The following is a 19,709-nucleotide window of genomic DNA, read 5'->3' on the forward strand; positions in this document are numbered from 1 at the left end:
ATAAAAACTTGTTAAGGAGAGTTTGAAGGCTATTCTAAACTACATACAACAAAATTACGCAGTGAACTGCATCGAAAAGAGTTGCAAAGGCATACTGAGAGCGACGAAACGCGTTGTTTTTTTATTGCTCGAATCGTGATTGTTAAGTTGGATTGTTATTTCGATAGCTGTATTTGACATGTTAAGTAAATTGTAAACTATTTCACCAGAGATTAAGTATGTTTTCAATCTTTCTGTATTGCACAGAACCAGGAGCCCAAGTGATGGGCTCCTGACAGAACTAATCAAAAACATATCACAAAGATTTCAGAGGAAACTGCAAACAAAGACCACAGAATTTCACCAATGCCACAATATATTTATTATTTGGTCTGTTTTACGTACCACTCTCCCACACTGCAGGTGGTAATTTTCAGTTCGCATCAATGAAGTCAAAAACACTTTAGTAAAATGCGTTACCATCTGCAATAACATTTGTCCTCATTTGCTATCGATCCGGCCCCTGTTGTTCGAGAGATGGATAACGCTATCTATTGGATAAATTTCTATCTGGTGGATGCGCAGTACGTTTTTTTTAACACTTATCAGCTGGATAGCGATCTATCCATTGGATAGTGTTATCTGCCCTTTCAACACCTGGGCCCTGATCACCAGCGTGGGCCTTTTGGCATTAAAGGTCACGTGATTACGGGGAACTCCAAATATGGTCAACTCACTCTGAAACTCCTGAATGATCACGTGGGTAATTCTCCTTTCTAACTGCAATAAATTTTCTTAGAAATCAGTTGAGAGATTTTGTCGGTTACCTGAGTTTAATTTTTTTAGTAATTATTATAGGGCTCCACAAGCTAGGTTTGTAACATCTTAAGATAAATTTAGCAAGTCTACACGTGTATTTCAAAATTATCGTTGCACAAACCGATTTGTGGAATTGACGTGACAAGTTTCGGCGAAACCAAGTGGTTAAACGAAACTGAAATCATGAAATTCATGGGTGTAATTAAGATCAGGTTGACGAGGGAAGTCGAGTACAATCCGAAAATACCCGAGGAAATGCCGAGTGCTCATGAAGAAAACCGAGCTAGTTTACTCCAAGATAAGTAAAATCGAGAAAATACCGAACATTCACGAAGACTTAGCCGAGCGTTCACGAAGAACACCGAGATTGAGATTGCCAAGGTGTTAGGGATAAGGAAAGTATAATCGAGTTAGTACTGAACATTAGCGAAGACCTAGCTTGTGATTTATAAGGTGATTGGTTCAATAAAAGTATAATGAAAATTTCCGGATGTTTGTAAAAAAAAAATGAGCTTGAAATTTCCTTAGCAGCGAGGAAAATTGAGAAAAAGCCGAATGTTCACGAACCAAATATGTATGGATTGTCTAGGTGATAAACACACGGTTGGAGATGCTACTTCTCTCATCGCCGCAGGAAATTAGTAATTTCTTCTCGTTGAAAAAACAGCTGATTGTTCTGTACGTGTTGACAGGCTTAGATTTCCATTGTTCACTCTTAGGGTTAATTTACTGAAAACGATCCAAGACCAGTCAGAATAGTGTCGTTATAACTTTTCTCAGGTTTTTCCATTGATGGAACATACAATCCGTGAACGATAGTCTTTATCACCAACTACATTTCATTGTTAACGCAGTGTTATTTCACATGACGTTTTAATGGCATAAATTTGTTTCAGAGATGCAATCGATACATCAGAGAAAAACATGATACAAATGAATAATACAAAAAGCTTTCCATTTACTGAGTAAATATCTCAATCAAATTTACAAGCTGTACTCCTTTGAAGAAAACATTCCAAAATCTGTTCATTTTTGACAAGGGAAAGTTTCACTCTAACTGACCAGCCGTATATATTTTTAACCCAACCACTGAGAACGGTCATAAAAAAGAGAAATTTGAAACGTACCTTGCAACTGAGGAAATTGAGAGAAAAGCACCGCTATTTTGATAAAGCATTGAGAAGTTTGCTAGAAATGTGACAGCTATTTGGTAAGCAGCTACATAAATGTTGGCTTAGCTAAAATAGTGTTTTGGAAGCAGATGGTCGAACAAGCACATTGAATTAACAGTATGTAAAGCCTATTTTAAATCACTTTTCAATAGACTAGGAATAAATTAAATTTTACTTTCACGTTTACTCACAGTGAATCTAGAACTTCAAAGTGTGGATATCCAGACCCAGTTTACAACAACAACGTGATGAAGTAATTCTTGTGTGTATTTTCTCTAACCTAAAGTTAGATATTTACTTGTCTATTATGAAGAAATCAAAGCTTGATAGCATTTAACGCTTTTCATTGGCTGGTTTGGTGTCAATTCAATGTAGTTGCGTACAGAGAACCGTGCGTGCATGCAACTCTGAACCGACCAATCACATCACAGCACCCATCGTGAAGTGGCTTCTTTCCCCGCCGTGAAGATAGTTCTTTCAACATGGCCATAAAAGAACTAAAGAATTAATTGGAGAAATGGCTTCTCCCTAGCTGAGCAAGAAATTGGATCGTTTGATCATTACTATGGGATACATTTTTTATTCCAAAGAATCCTTTTTAAAAACATCACGAAAGGGGCTGAAACATCAAATTTCGCTCAGTTTGGGCGCCCATAGCTCAATTATAAAACACTTAAGTCAATTTGGAAAGTGGGAAGGAAATTTCAGATGTGCAGAAAGAAGTACGGACGAAAAGCTGTGGAGACGAACAGTCTGACCTAAAATTTGATGAAAGGACAGGCCGACGAGGAGACATACTAATTGTGTTCGCACTCAGCCGGCGGACTGCAATTGCTATATCCAATTTTGCGCTGTATAATTCTCTTTAAATAGTGGAATCGTTGAATTTTGGAGCATTTCCACCGAACCATCTGTTGCAACATATCCCATCAATTTCATCGCATCACGGCAATATCGCTCAATCACATCCACGAAACAAGAATCTGCCAAAAGTCGCCACTTGTTCAGAACTTCCAGTGAGTTCCTTATCATTGAAACTGGGCGTTTTTCCTTTTTTTTCAAATCCGCAAAACTCGGCTGTGTTATTTTCACGATCCATTGTTTGATATTTTCTAGCATTTCGAGTTCTGCGAATCGATACAAAGAATCGAAAACTTGCAGCGGTTCGGCCGCTAAGTCTTCATATCGCACAAGTCTCACACGACTTCGAAGAGATGGAGGAAACTTTTTCACCAGGTAAAGATTCCTCTCAATCATTTCGCAGCAAGAATAAACGAACTGTCTTAGGGATGGTCTTGTTTTTCGATCAACCTCTCGAAAAAAGGCTACTTTTTGAGAGGACATTACAACTGGTCGCATATCATGTATTAAATAAATAATTTTGCATTCAACATCTGCCATTTCGCACACGTGGAAAAGCCTCTCAAGTGATTGGCCAGGGATTCTATCCAAAAGAAGCTTATAAACGACTGTGTTGTGCTGCACTTTACACGTGTGTTCAAGCTTTTTTTGAGTAACAGGCGAACAGTACTTTCGGCTCCATTTTGGATCTCCTTGCTTGTATTTGCAAAACGGGGGTGAACTCAATGCTCGGCTGTAGAAACGAAAAAAACGACCTATCTCTTTGCTTGTATTACCCATACTGAAGTTGCATTGAAAAATTTGTTGAAGATAATTCGTCGCAAACGTATCGTAATCCCCGACTTGCATTTTCCTAATCCCGTGCAGTGGTTCGAAGATATAAAAGACTCGTGGATGCTTGTCAAAAATATCAGCTAGAAATGTAGAACCAGATCTTCCATGGGCAACAACCAACAAGACTTGACGACTTTTCACCTTGTGCTGCAACATCCTCTCTGTCAAATCGTTAAGTGAGCTTGTTTTGATTTCCAAAGGAGCCTCATTTGTCGTTAGATTTGATGTTGTAATAAACGTACTCCCAGACTGAAATACGTTTCTGTTCTTGACAACGTCTCGGGATGTTTGGAGTAAAGCGAAAAATAAACCAACAGATATAAAAGTGAATATTAGCAGGAGGATGAGGTTTCGTCGAACTCTCCGGCGAAAGGCCATTACGGTGTGGTTTAGGAAGTCTTCACCTTGAAATATATAATAATGTCAGACTCATATTAACAAATTAAAAAAAGTTTTTGCCATGTGTCAGCTAATTTAAACTCCGACCACGTTATATTTCTATTTGTTGTCAATCCAAAATTTAAAACTTTCCATTACCTAAAACAAATTAAATAATTGTATCGGAAAGATTAGGATGAATTATAAAATGATGAGAAAATTTTCGTCAAAGAAGGTTGTTGTTCAGAAACAGATTCTTATTTTGCGTATAGATGATAAACTGCTGCCATATTAATTTTTTTCTTCTTTTCTTTCACGATTTCCAAAGTGTCCGAAGCTCGATGACTTATGAAGTTTAAGAACGAAATTTTAACAAAAAAATTAATCGTTTTACCTCAACATAGAGAATTCCGAACACTATGTATAATTTTTCTAGTACAGAAATGAGTCACTTTATTGTTAATCGTATGCCTTCGAACCAAACTTGTTCGAACGAACGCCGAGTGAAACGGTTGAATATTTGCGCAAGACTATTCATTTGTTAATGCGACCAAAATTGATGGGGAATTTGTCCCAACCCCTGCAGCCTATATGCTAATTTTTTATCAGACATACAGAATAGCGATAAGAACTATGAAACTGGTAGCCTTCGGCATCATAAGAGTATGTCTCGCGGCCATGTAAATGAGAATCCCTTCATCCAAATCGTTGTAATTTTTTTCTTCGACTCTTAACCAGATTTTTTAGGCCAAATACTCAAGGTGAAGAAATTTATCGAAGCCTTTAATCTTAAAAGTGCGAAGATTCGCGAGGTTCTTCAACGAATATTTTTTCTAGTGGAAAATCAAAATACTGCACTAGAATTGATTGATCTTTACGTTACTTTGGCCTTAGCTACCGTCGTGCGCTCTTTGACTGAATCTTATGGATAACTTCGACCATTGGAGACAAAAATATACGAGGACGCGCTTAACGTGCAGAGCCACTCGAGAGCAGATAAAAGGGAAAAGAACCCTCCTAATATAACAAATTGAAAAAAACATCAAAACTGTCAATTCTTCCTAATTCATAGCTTTGTAGGAAATTACAGCGGAGCTAGGAAACTGATCAAGCGATTGGCTGACATGGCAACCGCGCGTAATGTGGTCTAAAATTTCATTAGGTACAAATTTCGTATATTACTTTTCGAGAGACTCAAATTTATTCTTGTCTTCCTCTTCAGTAATTGCCCAGTCAAAAAATATAACAACCTCTTCAATAACAATATCAAACTAGTGGATATTTTTTCAGTCAGCGATCTCTATAAAGGTCACTCATTAGTATTGCCTTGCACTTAGTTTCTGCTCTTAATTTTACACGAAACCGATCCTGAGCTGGCGAATTTTAAAACAGACCACACTGTGCATAAGTCTCGTCCATCGCGTCTTGTTATCTCTGTTTCATGCAACTGTGACAACCAATTAACGGATATTGTTCAACCATCTTGGTTGAACAATATGGTTGTACAAACAATATCACAGTTCTATTTCAAAATTCTCAGGAGTATAATATCAAGAAAGTGCAGAGAGTTCAAAAAAAGAAAACTTGTAAAATCAGGCAGATGACAAAGTATTTTCGGATCACCTTTCTCTTCTGTTCATACCACATTGGAGCCAATTTTCTTTGCTGCCATTTGTTAGTGATAAACGCAAGCAGATTTTGTACTGATTTTAGTGTCATGGGAAAACTGTTAATTCTTATAGTGAGTCAAATACAATCGAACACCTTAGCCGATCGATACATTTTGAGACTAATGCAGCCAAATTAAAAGAGGTACTAGTTCTAGCCTGTTTCAGTTTGGGCATTCAGTTGCTGCTGGAGATGAGTGAAAAGGCGGGACGAGCAAGAGAAAAACGAGACTGAGGGGTCTGAAAGGAGAGGAAAGGCTGGACCCATCGATACTCAGTTCCAAAAAAGCCTGGTGGTTTTCTTTAGCCTGCTCATTTTTCCATTGAACAAAAGCTTTCCTTGCTCAGGGCAACTCTATGATGTGTTACGTTACTTACCGAACGGTCGAGTAAGTGTCCTTGAAAATGCTTTCAATTTGCTTTAAAAAGGATCATCTAGTTAAACGTTTTCAGTTAGTCTCGTTATTCCTTTCAGGAACATTATGTGAGATAAAATAACCAATCTTAGCTACAACATTAAGATTGAGACGTTGAACGTCAACAAATAGGAGCAATAAATAACAAGGAGTAACGTTAAAAATATTGATCTGATTGGAAAATATCAAGAACCAATTCGCTCAACATTATCAGAGCTAAAAACAACTCAACAACACCGTTTCCATTTCAAAACCATGGTTTTATTTAATATTGCAGTTCCATGATATCCATAGGTACCTGTTCTCGTCCTCGACCAACAACTCACATTTGCTCTGACGAAAGAGTAATACTCGAAACGTCAGTTTTAAAAATTCTCCACGGCGGTCAATTTATAACATCGAACAACTCAGTTGATTAAACTAAATTAGCTCACAACGATTCACAAAGCCCCACAAAAGTTTGAAAGTCTAAATAGAGTTCTCTGGAGGGCCATGTAGTTTCACTGTTCAGAATTTCAAAAGCTCATTTTCCAGTTGTTTGAAATGCGTGATGGAGGAGATTAGCAGAGACGAATTTCCCTTGCGACTCCCATCGTGAGGAAGAATTTCTGACCGTTCAGAAACTATTTTTCATTGTACAAAGACCACAGACTAATTCTGGAATCTTTTCCACCGGCAGCCAAGAGCTGTCCGTGGTCACACAGATCCTCTGAGAAATCCACCGTGTTTATAGTTTGTGTATGATAACTAAGGTATGCCAATGGTTTGAGTGTTTTCCAGCTGTATATTCTTATCCTGTAGATACATAAAATCACTATTTCAATAATCGTTGTCCCCACCACAAACATTAGGATTATAGATATCGTTACAATAATTAGTGGTGGCATCAATATAAATTTCAATATCGTTACCGTTAAAAAAAATCTAAAGAATTATCGTTATCAACCCTTTAACTCCCAAGATCGGACTATCAATTCTCCCCTCTTGCTGCTACGCATTCCCTTGTACATCAGTAAAGAGAATTTGGTGTAAGATCAAGATAACAACTACCAGACAAATCTGAGTATTCTCATAACCCATTTGCTGGGTAATGTATAGATATTGTAGAAAGAAGTTACATGTTAATCACTTCTGGTTGTAAAAAGGAATACATTTGAATATTAGTAGAACAAGATTGTGAAGTTGAAATTGCGAGGATGAAATTCAACTTATCTATGTAATTGTTCATGACAATACGCACTGCTATAACAACATCTAATTTCTCCTTACAGTATCAACCCTGAAACAAACATAAAGGTTTTGAGAATTAATGTTAAATGGTTGATAAATGGCCCACAACTTTACCTGCCATCCCATCCACCAGTGGCCAGTATTTTACGATCTTTCCTGATTTTGACTGAAGCAATGCCTGGGTTTTTCAGCTCAATTTCTTTTTCCACTGTTATGCTGTGCTAGAGAGAATATATGGATGGTATCATGTCTGCAGCAGTAAGTGAAACAATTCTAACAAGACCCTGCACATACCTGAGGTGTTACTGATGACACACACAGCTTACTACCCGCCGAGCCAGACACTATTCTGAGGTCCTCTTTGTCTACATCCATGCAGAGAACTAAAAGTAAATACAAACATGTTGAAGGAAATAAATAAGTTTTTACCTATCCAGCAAGTAAAGGCTTCAAGTTATGGGTTTGAGTCTAGCCATTAGAAGAGAGACAAGTCAAACTGAACCCTTTTATTCCCAAGATCTCATTTAGTAATTTTCCTTACTGTCTGTCATACAATTCTTATGATGTTATATCTGAGAATTTGTTAAAGGATCAACTCATAATCCCCTTATTGATTGTCTTTATTCTCTTTACTTGTCTGCTAGATATTGTATCGATATTGTATGGAGAAATTCTGTCTTGGTCCCTCATGAGAGTTAAAGGGTTGATGGCTTTTACTGCCTTAACTTTATATTCCAGAATCACGCAAGAAAGTGATGGGAATCAAGGAAATGATAAACAACTAAAGAAACTTTTGATTGTTAAACAAATTCTCCTTGTCAGCAGCTTAGGAAATCTATAAAAAAAACAGTATTGAGAATATGCATACCCATGTTAGGGAGCAAAGGGTTCATATTTTCAAGGATTTGGACGCACAAACTTGAAACTCCACAATAGTTGCATGTTTGTAAATGTGCAAAACTACCAAAGATTGATGATTAACCTGATTCAGCGTGAGTTGGATTTCTACTCAAGATTTTTCCAGCCATAACATCCCAGAGCACAAGCTGACCACTTTCATAACCTGCGATCAAGAAGGGCTTGTCTGTTGCTGGATCAGAGATCAAGGAGATACACATGCACATCCCTGAAAGGAGAAAAAGAAAAGTTTTATAACAGTAAGCAAGTGGTTACATATTAAATAGACACATTTACTGCCAGGGGATATTATAAGACAATTTTGCAGTTAATAAATGAAATGTAAATTTGCGGCATAGGATGACATTTTGAGCATTAGCCCTTTGTCATAGAGACAGACAAAGGGCTATAGCTGGAAATGTCAGCCTCAGAAGCTCTCCACAATGACCAATTTACATTATCATCTCAGTTCATAAAAAAATTAGTATTTACTACACAGGTGAATGGTGCTTTTCACCCTTTTTGGAAGTGAATAGCAAGTACTAGTCACCTCAGAGCAGCAGATAAGACAAAATTGTGAGTTGAGTTTAATTTCCTACCAGCATTTCTCTGTGCATTTAAAGAAATCAACTGTTTTTTTTGTATCTGTGTGGTATATACTAAAACAATTATTCACCTAAGTGTCATTGGAAGTGGTGGATATTTACCTCTCTGCTTTGCGGCTCAGTAAATATCCACCATTATTCTCCTCCACTTTGATGAATAATTGTTAATAATGAGAAAACTATAGACTAACTTGTTGCCTGGTTGCTAGAGAGGAACATTTGACTGTATGTATTGATCACAAACTAACAAAATAATTCATGCAATGCACAACTTACCAAGTGACTTTCCATCGTCAGGTTTTAGAGCAAACAAGATTTCTTTTGACTCCAGATCATGAATATTAAGCTATGATCAGTGTTAAAGAAGAAATAAAAAACAAACTCAATTTTTTAGCATAGAGACCATCATTACCCTCACATCTTTCATTTCTCTTGTCAATACACCCAGTGTAAACTTTTAAAACTCATTTATGAATTCCCACACTTACATCAAATAAGATTGGTAAGCAACAACCAAAACCATAAAAAATGATAATTAACCCTTGCAAAAAACAACAACAACAACAACAACAAAAAACAAACCCTTGCAACTAATTTCACCTTACAATATCACCCCCAAATCACATATTAAAGTAACAAAAATGAAGGAAGTGATCCCCAACTAAAGGAGCTCTTTATCATAAGAAGAATTCTCCTACTAAGATCTTAGCAAATATATAGAGAACAGCATAGAGAGTGTGGATATTAATGTTAGACTATGAAGGGCCAAGAATGAGAGCTTAACCATGATAACCAACCTACCAATAAAGAAGACAATAAGTGTGGTCTTTATTACCTGGGAATTACTGGCTGATGGCAGACCAATCCAATGGGACTTATATCCTGTAAATGTAAATTTATGAAATAGCTTTGATCTTTTTAGTTCCTATCAATGTTACCTTATATGTTATGGATGGAGAACAGATGGTCACTGAAGATAGGGGCACACAGAGGGACATAGGTAGGTACCGCAGCAGTTGAAACAGCTGATTGGTGGCAGGGTTTGAAGGGGAAGATAACAACTATAAACACAAGTATAGCTAGCTTTTTACACCTTGCCAACAGTAAAGAAAGAAATTAAGGAGATGAGGAGATATCAAGCTCCTAGCAAAAAACTGGCAGATGGGAAGGAAGCATGTTGCTGCCGTACATGCCACTTAGGCTTAAAGGACATAAGTGAGAGTGATAACTAGCTTTTTACATTACCTCTTGACAAAACACAAAACTGACAAAATCCAAGAAAAGGAGCTGTGATACTGTTGACCACCTCCTTTCTTCCTTCAGAACATTGCCATATTCGTAAATACCCATCCCTGCCATGACTGAAACAATAAAAATAATTTGACAAAAAAAAAAAGTTATCTTATGGAAATATTCACCAAATGGTTAATGCGATTATTATAGTTATGATTTTAGAATCAACTTTGATATAAATTTTTTGAGAATGAAATGTAACAACTATACTCACTACCCCTAATAATTAGATCAACAACTGTTACAGCCAAAGTACCTTAATTTTTTTTAATTAACCTTTTAACCACTAAGAGTGACTAGCATCTAATTTCTCTTTATAATATCACCCATAATTCAAACATTGAGGTCATGAGAAGAGAGGAAATGATCACATACTAAGGAAGCTGTCAATTTTTAGGAAATTTTCCTCATCAGCACCTTATGAAATGTAAGGAGAACAGTATAGAGATTATACAAAGTCATACTAAGGTGTGAAGAGTTAAAGGAAAGACAATTCAACAAGTTATAACCAAGGAGTGATTATTTTTCCCTTGAAAGTTGAATTATGAAGTTTATTTGCATGGAAGTGGTAAGTATATGGTACCTTATCACATTCCCACAAGGGTGAAAATCGGCAGCAAGGATGGCATGTCCATCATGACCATCTAATGTTATCTCTGATCTTTTTGTTTTAAGGTTCCACAAACTAATGATTCCTTTAGCAGACCTGCAAAATCAAGTGTAAACTTAGGTATCACAGTATTCCAGCTATGTAATCATATCTCTTGACGGTCATTTTTCCAAGGGGAGGGGGGAGAGGGCTAAGGAAAAAGTGAGTTTGATTATTACACCTGCAAATGTAAGCAAAGCACAATCAGAAACGATGGAGGTTGTTCCGATGATTCAGTTGCATCATGGAGAATGACTGTTTCAAACATAACTGTGATCAACAAAAATCACACTAGTGTTTACTTCGTTCAATGTTCACAACGGTTCACTTGTGATCAATGTGCACAAACCGTACCCAGAAAGTAGAAGTCCTCCTTCCCTAACAGACTTTGGAGCAAACTTGACGACATTTAAGGCTGCTTCTGTACCGCGCAGAACATACAATGGGTCCGGAGGGCTTCTATTTTCCATGATGGTTGCATGCCTTCATGCTTCCACTTGCACTTAGAGGTTTCTTTGTCTCTTGAATTGGTTCCTTTTTACCAGGCGTTACGTGACAATACGAAGGGGAATGGAACTAGTTGCCTACACCACTGGTCCATGGACTTTCGGCTCAATTAAAATGGCCGCAGACTTTTGAGATAGTAAACGAACAGATTAGACTACCATTTTTTCCCTTTCGGTTTTGCAAGAAGTAATGTTTAATGGGTCTATTTATGGAATTAAGGTTTTAACGTCCAATTTTAATGCCTGGCTTTTGAATCGAAGATCGCGTGACATGCAATGAACGGTATAAAGTCACACGAATCTAATTTCGAATTGATTTGCAACTTACGCGTCAGACGCAGTCATGTCAGTTGACAATGGGATGAATCAGCTGGCAGATGTTGTCAAAGCACCAACGGCGTTAACTGTCAGCGAAAATAGTAAATGGAGAACTGAAATTGAAGAAATGGAAAATAACTCGGAAAAGGTCTCCTACATAGCTGGTATGAATATAACGACTTATTCTGAGGAGGAATCGCTTAAAGAGATGCCGCATCAGACAGAGAGGGTACCGCTCAAGAGAAATTCTGATGAAGACTACGTGGATAATAAACGACGAAGAACAGAAGGAGATCAAGCTGCTATGACTCGGTCAAATGACAGGGAAAACGTTAATAGTACAACAGGAGATGAAAAACAAGAAGGAGAAAATCAAACAGATGAACAAGAACGAAAAGTTATTATCAGTAGGTGTTAACTATTCTTTTGTTTTTCAGATAAGTGTTAAGCTGTGAATACGTTAAACTTTTAATATTTTACAACAACACTTATGATGTAAGGAGCCTAAGAAACAGGAATGAATTTCCCTAAATGCTTATATATAGAGGCTACCATGAAAACTACAGCTAAATTATTTCTTAAAAATATTAAAAAAATTATAACAAGAAGATCCATGTGTGAAGAATACAGGTGAATGATACTTTATTAAAAGCTTTTACTCAGTTACATAATTATTGTCAGCATTCACTTGTACAGGGGACTCTGCAGTGGTTTGCAATGAAGATCTTCAATAGACTGGTAAATAATACATCCCCAAGAGTTTGGTAAATTATCCAACAATAGTTATTTAGGAGCAGGTGTTGATCATGTAGATGGACAAGCTAAATAAAGACACTTCATCCTTTATAATCTTGATGAAAATTTTCATTTTCTATAGGGTTAACATATCATCTAAAATGTGGCTTGATTAGCCAGCCAAGGCTTAGAAACGGCACTAGATGACATGTTTCATGAGTTAAGGAGAGCTTTAATTGTGGGGAGGACACCCATACTGTTAACTTTTTCTGTTGAGACTGAGTGCACATATCTTTACTAGATAATTATTGTTGTCCATGTGAATGTGTGTCACTTTTCACACGTCTTAAAACTTTTTTGATAAGAGTAAAAAAGGCTTAACAGTGCATTGAAGTGATATTAAAATGTTCTTGATAATAATTAGTCATTTGCATCTGTTGTTTATGTTTGTGATGAAAATTTTTAAATATGACTAATATAAATAAACAGAGCAGGTGTTTCCCATTCTTTCAACTCTAAATGAGTGACCAAGACAGAGTTTCTCCTTACAATATCAATACAATATCAAGCAGACAAGTAATGAGAATAAAGAAAAAACATCAATAGGAGATTGTTGGTTGATCTAATACCAAATTCTGTAAACTAAAATCATAAGAATTATTTGGGTTACAGTAAGGAGAATTAATAACTAGATCTAGAGAGTGAAAGGGCTAAGGAATGATTTCCTGAGTGAAAAGTCTCTTTTCATTCTAATAAACTATAGCAAAAATAATTAAAATAAGCTTGATGAATCCTATATTCCCTAACTGTGTTCTTTAAACATACACTAAGACACTTAATAACTCCCTTATGTTTAATGGGTGTATTTTACTTAATGTTTGCTTTGTCTCTTTCAGTGAAGGGAAGTCTGCCAAAGCTGGCATTGCCAGAGGGTTGGATAGCACTTAATCATCGCAGTGGAGGAATTGTTTATCTCCATAAGCCATCAAGAGTGTGCACTTGGTCTCGTCCTTATCATATTGGCGGAGGAAGTGTTAGGGTAAAATTTTCTTTATGTTTCATACAACATATTTCATTTGAAAGCAAAGACAGGATGGCACTATTTACTTGCAGTTTTTTCAGAGGGCTTTGTTAAAAATCTATTACAAGTATTTTGATTCTTGATGTACCAAGTAGGGTTTGGAAGAGTCTTTAGTTTGTTTACAGAATTAGGTACCCATTTTTCTATGTTAGTATTAAATAGGGTTAAAGATTCTTCAAAATGTTCCAAGGAAAGTTTAAAGGCAAAGGGGTATTCTGTATAACCTAAATACAGATTAGGAAGTGAAACAGAACCTGATGTAGTCCAGACTTTGGTTAGAAAATTGTGGGAACAAATTATTATCATTGTGTATGCTCAGAAGGCTTTCACCATTTTAATCTGGTGGGTGTCCAAAAAAAATTTTGTTTTAAAAGAAATATCAAGTGAACACCTTTTCAGGCAGACAGTAAATCAGAAGAAAGAAGGATATCAGCTGAGGGATTTTGTTTGATTCGACAACAAATCCTCAGAGCTAAAGATTTAGAAAACATAAAGCAGAAAGAATTGATATTTCCAGGTTATATCTTGGGAGTAAGTGGGCTAAAGCAGAAATGTTTAAACAACTGTTACAATAAGACTGATCTCTTATCTTTCACTTGCCTGCATCTTGCGCTTGCCTTAAAACTGTTACTGGTGGGTCTTTACTGCCCACGAGTTGCACTTTTAGTCACATGCAAGGAGCATATGTAGAGTGAAATGAGAATTATTGTAATGGAGACATTGCTTATCCTGAGCGTTCTTGTAACACATTGTTTAGAACTACCTGCCTCAGTCTGTGGGTATTATGGATCTGACCTGGGTATACAAAACTCAAAAGAGACTTTTTGGGGGTTTAGCATCTTAAATAAGTGTTTGCTCATGGAAAGAGTACCAGGATCATTTCTTTCAGGAAATGCTTGAAAGAGAAACATTTGTGAAGGGGGTAGCCTGAATTTTTTAAGAGGTACCAAACATGAAAGCTGGAATTGGATCAGCCTATATTAAATTCACCTCTCTTCCCCTCTGTTCTTTTTGTATCCCTCTTATCATAATCATCAAAGGTTACTTTAATCTGAGAGACCCACTGAGCTACAAGGAAAGTATGAGAACTGTTTTGTCACTGGGAGACTTCCAGACAAATGAGGAGGGTTGGCATTTGTATGTGTGTTTATTCTTTAAGTGTTTATTTGCCTAGAAGCCAAGCCCCCAAACTTGAGATACTTTATTCTTTACTATCAGTTATATTTAGTAATCGACAGCATAAAAACAAGAAGTACTGTAATCTGAACCCAATTCATTGTTCTTGACTGTCAGTTGAAAACTCTTCCAAAACTCAGTGTGTGTAAGCTGCAAGAGTCAGTCAAATTAAGATAAATTTTGAGTTTCTGCTGTTAAATAAATGTCTGTACTATAAACTGTAAACTTTCAGAAACATGATGTACCATTGGCTGCTATTCCATGCCTCCACCAGAAAAAGGGATTTTTAATAGAACAAAAGAATGCTGAAGAAACAAAGTCAGAGAACGGTACCTCCAAGTTAACAAACCCGGCAGGTTCAGTCTTAAATGCACTGAACACTCAGGATGTTGAAAAATGTTATGCGAATGACAAGGATAACATCACACAACACCCACAAATTACAGAGAATGCTCATGATTATAGTGAACAAGTTTCCTCAGTAAAAAATATCTCTGAAGAACAACAAGAGTCTACTGACAGCTGCAAGAAGACTCCAACAAGTTTGGAGTTATTAGAAGTTGGAGAACTAGGAAGGTACTTGTCAAATTTATGGGAGTTTCATACCCTAACATCCGAACAAGAACGGTACGCTGTAATGCCCCTACCACAGACTGTCGATGATCTTGAATTACCTTCAAGTCTGGAGTGTTTATCGTATCCAGTAAAAGGCTCAGAGAATGGGAAGAGCTCTAGTAAAGATTATCTGTTAAATGCTGGTGGTAAAACACCTGTGGCTTTATTACATGAGTACTGTCAGCGATTTTTGAAGTCCAAACCAGTTTATCTTGCAAGTGAATGTGCTAGTTCAGATAGTCCCTTTGTGGCAGAGGTACAAATAGATGGCATCAAACATGGCTCTGGGGCTGGTTCCAGTAAGAAAATAGCTCGCCAAATTGCTGCTGAATCTACTCTTGAAGTTCTGTTGCCAGGAACGTTTAAGAAAATTCGTGATTATCAGATCTCTGATGCCGAGCTAGAGGTAAGGTCCAGTAAGGACAAGCTGGAGTAGTTAGATTAACAGTCCTTTATTCACCCCATCAGTCTTAATTGGCTTTGAAGCTTGTCGTTTCTTGTCATTTCTTCACTCCTAACCATTAAAATATTTTTCCTTCTTCAATTTGATATGTCTATGAGCAAGCATACAGTTTGTTATCATATGATTCCTTTAATGAAATAAGAAATGCCAGACAGAGACCCTGAACATAATTACAGTAGAACCCCACTAACTCAAACCCGGGTTACTCGAACAAGATCCAATTTCCCTCAGATTTGACCTCATTCTTCCAGTCATTTATTAGCTAACTCGAGCAACTCGAACTCTGTTAAATTGAACTAAATGTACTATCCTTTGACTCAAATTTGCCCTGATAACTCGATCTTTAGACAAAAACGTTGTTCGAAAGATGTCAAAGTGTTGGAACGTAGCTGATTGACATCTCCCATTCTTTAATCGCGATTGATACCATCGTGGTAACATTTATGAGAACGTAATATATTTATCCAAACTTTCCAAACTAAGCTCTCCTAAAACAGCTTTATGAACGGAAATGACTGTTGATTGTCATTGACTTTGTCACTATCTGCTATATTATTATAATATTAATACTGTTTAGTAGATGTATTCATTTATTTTGTTCTTCTTTATTTTTACAGTTTTTTGACAAAGTAGACATCTTGAACCCTCGGCTTTACGAGTTTTGTTCGAAAACCTCTCTCCCCAGTCCCTCACAAGTCCTTGAGGAATGTGTAAGGAGGTGGGTAGATATTTTTAGAAATGTCCTTTTCTCTTTGGTGTCGTTGAAATGCAAAAGAAGAAACTGGCTCTGACACTCTTAGTCTACCCTAAAGCGGCGAATAAATTAAAGTAATCAAAATGAATGATATTCATTCCGATTCCAGTTGTTTTTGATAAGCTTGAAAGAGAGTTCTGTGCCTCTCCCATACACATTTCATAATTGTTTATTACATCGACCCGAATGTTAATTTCTCTCTCTCTCCCTCTGATATAGAAATCAGGGTATTTGTTCTTCCATTGAGTTTTCAACCTTCTGCGAACAGGACAAAAGTCTCGTATTTATTATAACGTGTGGCAAGCATACAGCAAAGGTAAATTCAAAAATATCTTATCTTGTACCGATTAGTTGGTAAAACGTAAAAGGCAATGTAATTATTTTTATGCTTTTGGTCGTTTGTGAAACTGAGTTCCGCGTTAGTGTGAACCCCTTACCTTTTAACAGCACTTTAGCATATTCAATTTGAGCAAAGCCTATTAAAATCTGTGCCAAAAAAGTGGAAACATTCTATGCCTCGCCTGCGACCAGAGTTTTCCGCAGAAAGCTTTCGCAGAGCCAAGGGGAACATCTTTCAAATTATTTCCATTAGAAAATTCAACTCACTTTTTTTTGCAGGTTCCTTGTAAAAACAAACGAATTGGCAAGCAGTTAGCGTCTCAGCATATCCTCAAAGTAAGTGTAGAAACAAATTAGCCCATATTTTGTGCATGCATTCTGCAGTGCATGTTAATGCTGTAAACAGAAGCGTAAACTTTGAGGCTCTTTGTTTTTAGCCACAGTTTTCATAAGTCTAGAAAAGGCCTCTCAGAATTTTGCAATTCCTCTCTTTGTGTCTATACCAGACTCAAAAGTCGACTAAGTTTCGAAAACACGAGATTTTTTCGGTAACCTTAGATTGGTGTTCGATGAAAAATGAAGATAAACTACGAAAGTTGTTTTGTAGGACGACCCGAAAATTAGTAAAATTATATGGCTTACCAGGATTCGACGTTTTCGAGTACTTCTTTTCAACACAAATATGTGAAGCTATTTTCACGTTTTTGACATAAATTACGGGCGTTCTATGACCCATGTGATTTTATGTCATGTCTGTTTTAGAGCCTACATCCTCATCTCGAAAAATGGGGAGCACTTATGCGGATCTACTGCGACAGACCAACAGGGTCAATAAAAAAGGTATGCTCATGTAATACATTAATTGTGGTCTCCTGTTACGTTCATAACAATTCCAGTTTTGATACAAACTTACAGTAATTCAATTGAATCAGACCGATGCTCTTCACTTCTTTGGTACTTTTACAATGAAAAAAAAAAGTAAGGCACAGATGAATTAAAAGGTTACGTTTCTAAAGAAACTATCATAATGGTGCTGCGTGGGAGGGGGGGGAGGGGGGAGAGGGGAAGGGTATATTACATGATAATTTGGTTTTTATCAACTGAGTTGATAATATAAATTGGCCACCGTGAAGAGATTCGCTCTGACAAAGGGCCAACGCTTGCTGAGCGGAAATATTAGCTATGGAATCTTTCAGCGGTAGCCAATTCACATTAATTCAGTTAATCAAATCAAGTTATTGTCAAACTATTTCGTGGTTTAGGTTCTTGTTAAAATGTTGGGCGTTAAACCTTCTAAAGCTTGATGTTTGTAATTTATGTTAATCGTTATTATTTCTTTAATTCCGGTCCCTGTCAGTGCGAGTTACTTTACCTTACCACGCCACACGAGAGTTTAAGTTTCGTTGCTGGGAAAAATTGATGAGATTTCGTGGCGAAATTTGCCAAAACGTATTTCGTTTGTTTGTTTGTTGTCAGTATCTAAGCAGCTGCGCATCCACCCCTCCCTTTGCCCTACAAAATTCAACTGATAACAAGTAAGGGTTAATGTTGGGTTAGGGGAGGGATGGGTGCGCAGTTGTTGAGATACTGATATTGATCCGTTTATTGCATACTGCTATTTTTAGTACAAAAAAGATGATAATGATACAGCCAATGAGAAGGCAGGAAGCGACTCTTCTGCAAATACTAATTTACTTGAGCGTCTTAAAAGCGAGATGAGAAAACTTAGTTCTGAGGTATGTCCACAAAATAATTCTTTCCTTACTCTACACAAGAGCACCCTTGTTAAAGACAGTCATTCATAGCAAACTACACAGCCAACCCAACCTGAAACACAGACAACCCACGCGAGTAGTGCATCACCCTCAACTTATATTTGAGCGTACAAGCGAACCCAACCCTTAAAACTAAGCTGCACTTTCTTCACTATGTAACCTAAACACAACATTGATACTTATTTACAACTGAATGTTTGTTCGTGCGCTTATTCATTACGACTTTTTTTTTGTTGCAGAATGAAAAAGGAAAGACGGACTCTCTAAACAAACCAGCAGATCCAGTGTTTACTGTGACTCTCTAAAGATGGTTGAATTCAGTCAAAATAAGACTATTATTATGAAGTATCAATTAATTAAAACAATTTTTCCGCTGAACATGCATAGCATTTAAGATAACCAGTCAGATTTTACACTGAATGTTTTTTATAAATGAGATTCTATTTCAACACAACTAATGATATCAAGTGTAAAACACATGAAATGATGTTGTTCTATCAATATTTTCTATGTGAAATAAAGAGAACAGCCAAAACTTATGACCTCCTGAAAAACTATTTTATAAACATAAATAGCAGCAGCCTTTCCTTGAATTTTACATGGTTATTGTCGTTTTTACTCGTTCAAAACAATAGTTTTTGTTTATTCCACCACTAAAATGGGCCTTCTTTTCTATTTACTCATTTAAATCCTGTGCAACAGTAGTGACAAATCTGCTGATGTGCTGTTGACTGGAATACGAGTAGTGCTTCCTTTTCGGCGAAGTCCGTCGCGCGAATTAAAAAAAAAAGTTAGTGAAAAAAAGAAGAAATTGAGTCAGTGCGCCGCGTGGAACTCTAGGGTAAGGCGCCTAAAAAGTGAGACGTTTGTGCGCCTCACTCCCAGGGTTCCGCACAGCGCACTAACGATTTTTTTTATCACTGATTTTTCGTTCCGACTCGCGCAACGGACTACGCCGAAAACCAAAGACTGCTCATAGTCTAAGACTTTGAATCTTTCTCTTGCTTCATGGACACACACTGGCAGCTGATGTATATGTCATTTCACTTATCGCATCACCCGTATTTCGAGAAACAGGTTTCTACAATCTCAAACCTCATTTCATAAACACGTATTGGGTCCTTGTAAGACTTAATACTTGCCAAGG

The 19,709-nt window shown here is 36.9% G+C and overlaps 4 protein-coding genes across 5 annotated transcripts in view; 1 reads left to right on the plus strand and 3 right to left on the minus strand.

Annotated features, from left to right (window-relative positions):
* Positions 1-2,297, minus strand: part of LOC113669494 (carbohydrate sulfotransferase 4) — a 4,710-nt gene extending 2,413 nt beyond the window's left edge. Inside the window, exon 1 of one of the 2 annotated variants that reach the window (XM_027185531.2) lies at positions 2,162-2,297. The gene's annotated coding sequence lies outside the window, so the exon portion shown is untranslated. The remainder of the gene's footprint in view (positions 1-2,161) is intronic. The other variant, XM_089190454.1, reaches the window with a different exon arrangement.
* On the minus strand, positions 1,655-6,264 carry LOC113669493 (carbohydrate sulfotransferase 6-like). The gene is made up of 2 exons (XM_027185530.2): positions 6,089-6,264; positions 1,655-4,069 (listed from the first exon to the last, which is right to left on the minus strand). Exon 2 carries the CDS (start codon positions 4,041-4,043, stop codon positions 2,805-2,807), a length of 1,239 nt encoding a protein of 412 aa, XP_027041331.2. The 5' UTR covers positions 4,044-4,069; positions 6,089-6,264; the 3' UTR covers positions 1,655-2,804.
* A 101-nt stretch (positions 6,265-6,365) lies between these two features.
* On the minus strand, positions 6,366-11,349 carry LOC113669548 (guanine nucleotide-binding protein subunit beta-like protein 1). Its single transcript, XM_027185602.2, has 9 exons — positions 11,155-11,349; positions 10,735-10,857; positions 10,104-10,219; positions 9,694-9,740; positions 9,135-9,204; positions 8,339-8,482; positions 7,651-7,739; positions 7,471-7,577; positions 6,366-6,921 (listed from the first exon to the last, which is right to left on the minus strand). The coding sequence occupies exons 1-9, from the start codon at positions 11,268-11,270 to the stop codon at positions 6,750-6,752; spliced, it is 984 nt and encodes a 327-aa protein (XP_027041403.2). The 5' UTR covers positions 11,271-11,349; the 3' UTR covers positions 6,366-6,749.
* Positions 11,350-11,394: 45 nt separating this feature from the next.
* On the plus strand, positions 11,395-19,101 carry LOC113669544 (microprocessor complex subunit DGCR8). Its single transcript, XM_027185599.2, has 9 exons — positions 11,395-12,031; positions 13,256-13,398; positions 14,849-15,637; positions 16,312-16,412; positions 16,668-16,764; positions 17,067-17,123; positions 17,550-17,627; positions 18,413-18,523; positions 18,802-19,101. The coding sequence occupies exons 1-9, from the start codon at positions 11,650-11,652 to the stop codon at positions 18,865-18,867; spliced, it is 1,824 nt and encodes a 607-aa protein (XP_027041400.2). The 5' UTR covers positions 11,395-11,649; the 3' UTR covers positions 18,868-19,101.
* The last annotated feature ends 608 nt before the right edge of the window (positions 19,102-19,709 follow it).

This window comes from Pocillopora damicornis, chromosome 12, assembly GCF_964200805.1.
Source record: "Pocillopora damicornis chromosome 12, jaPocDami1.2, whole genome shotgun sequence".
Lineage (NCBI taxonomy): Eukaryota > Metazoa > Cnidaria > Anthozoa > Scleractinia > Pocilloporidae > Pocillopora > Pocillopora damicornis.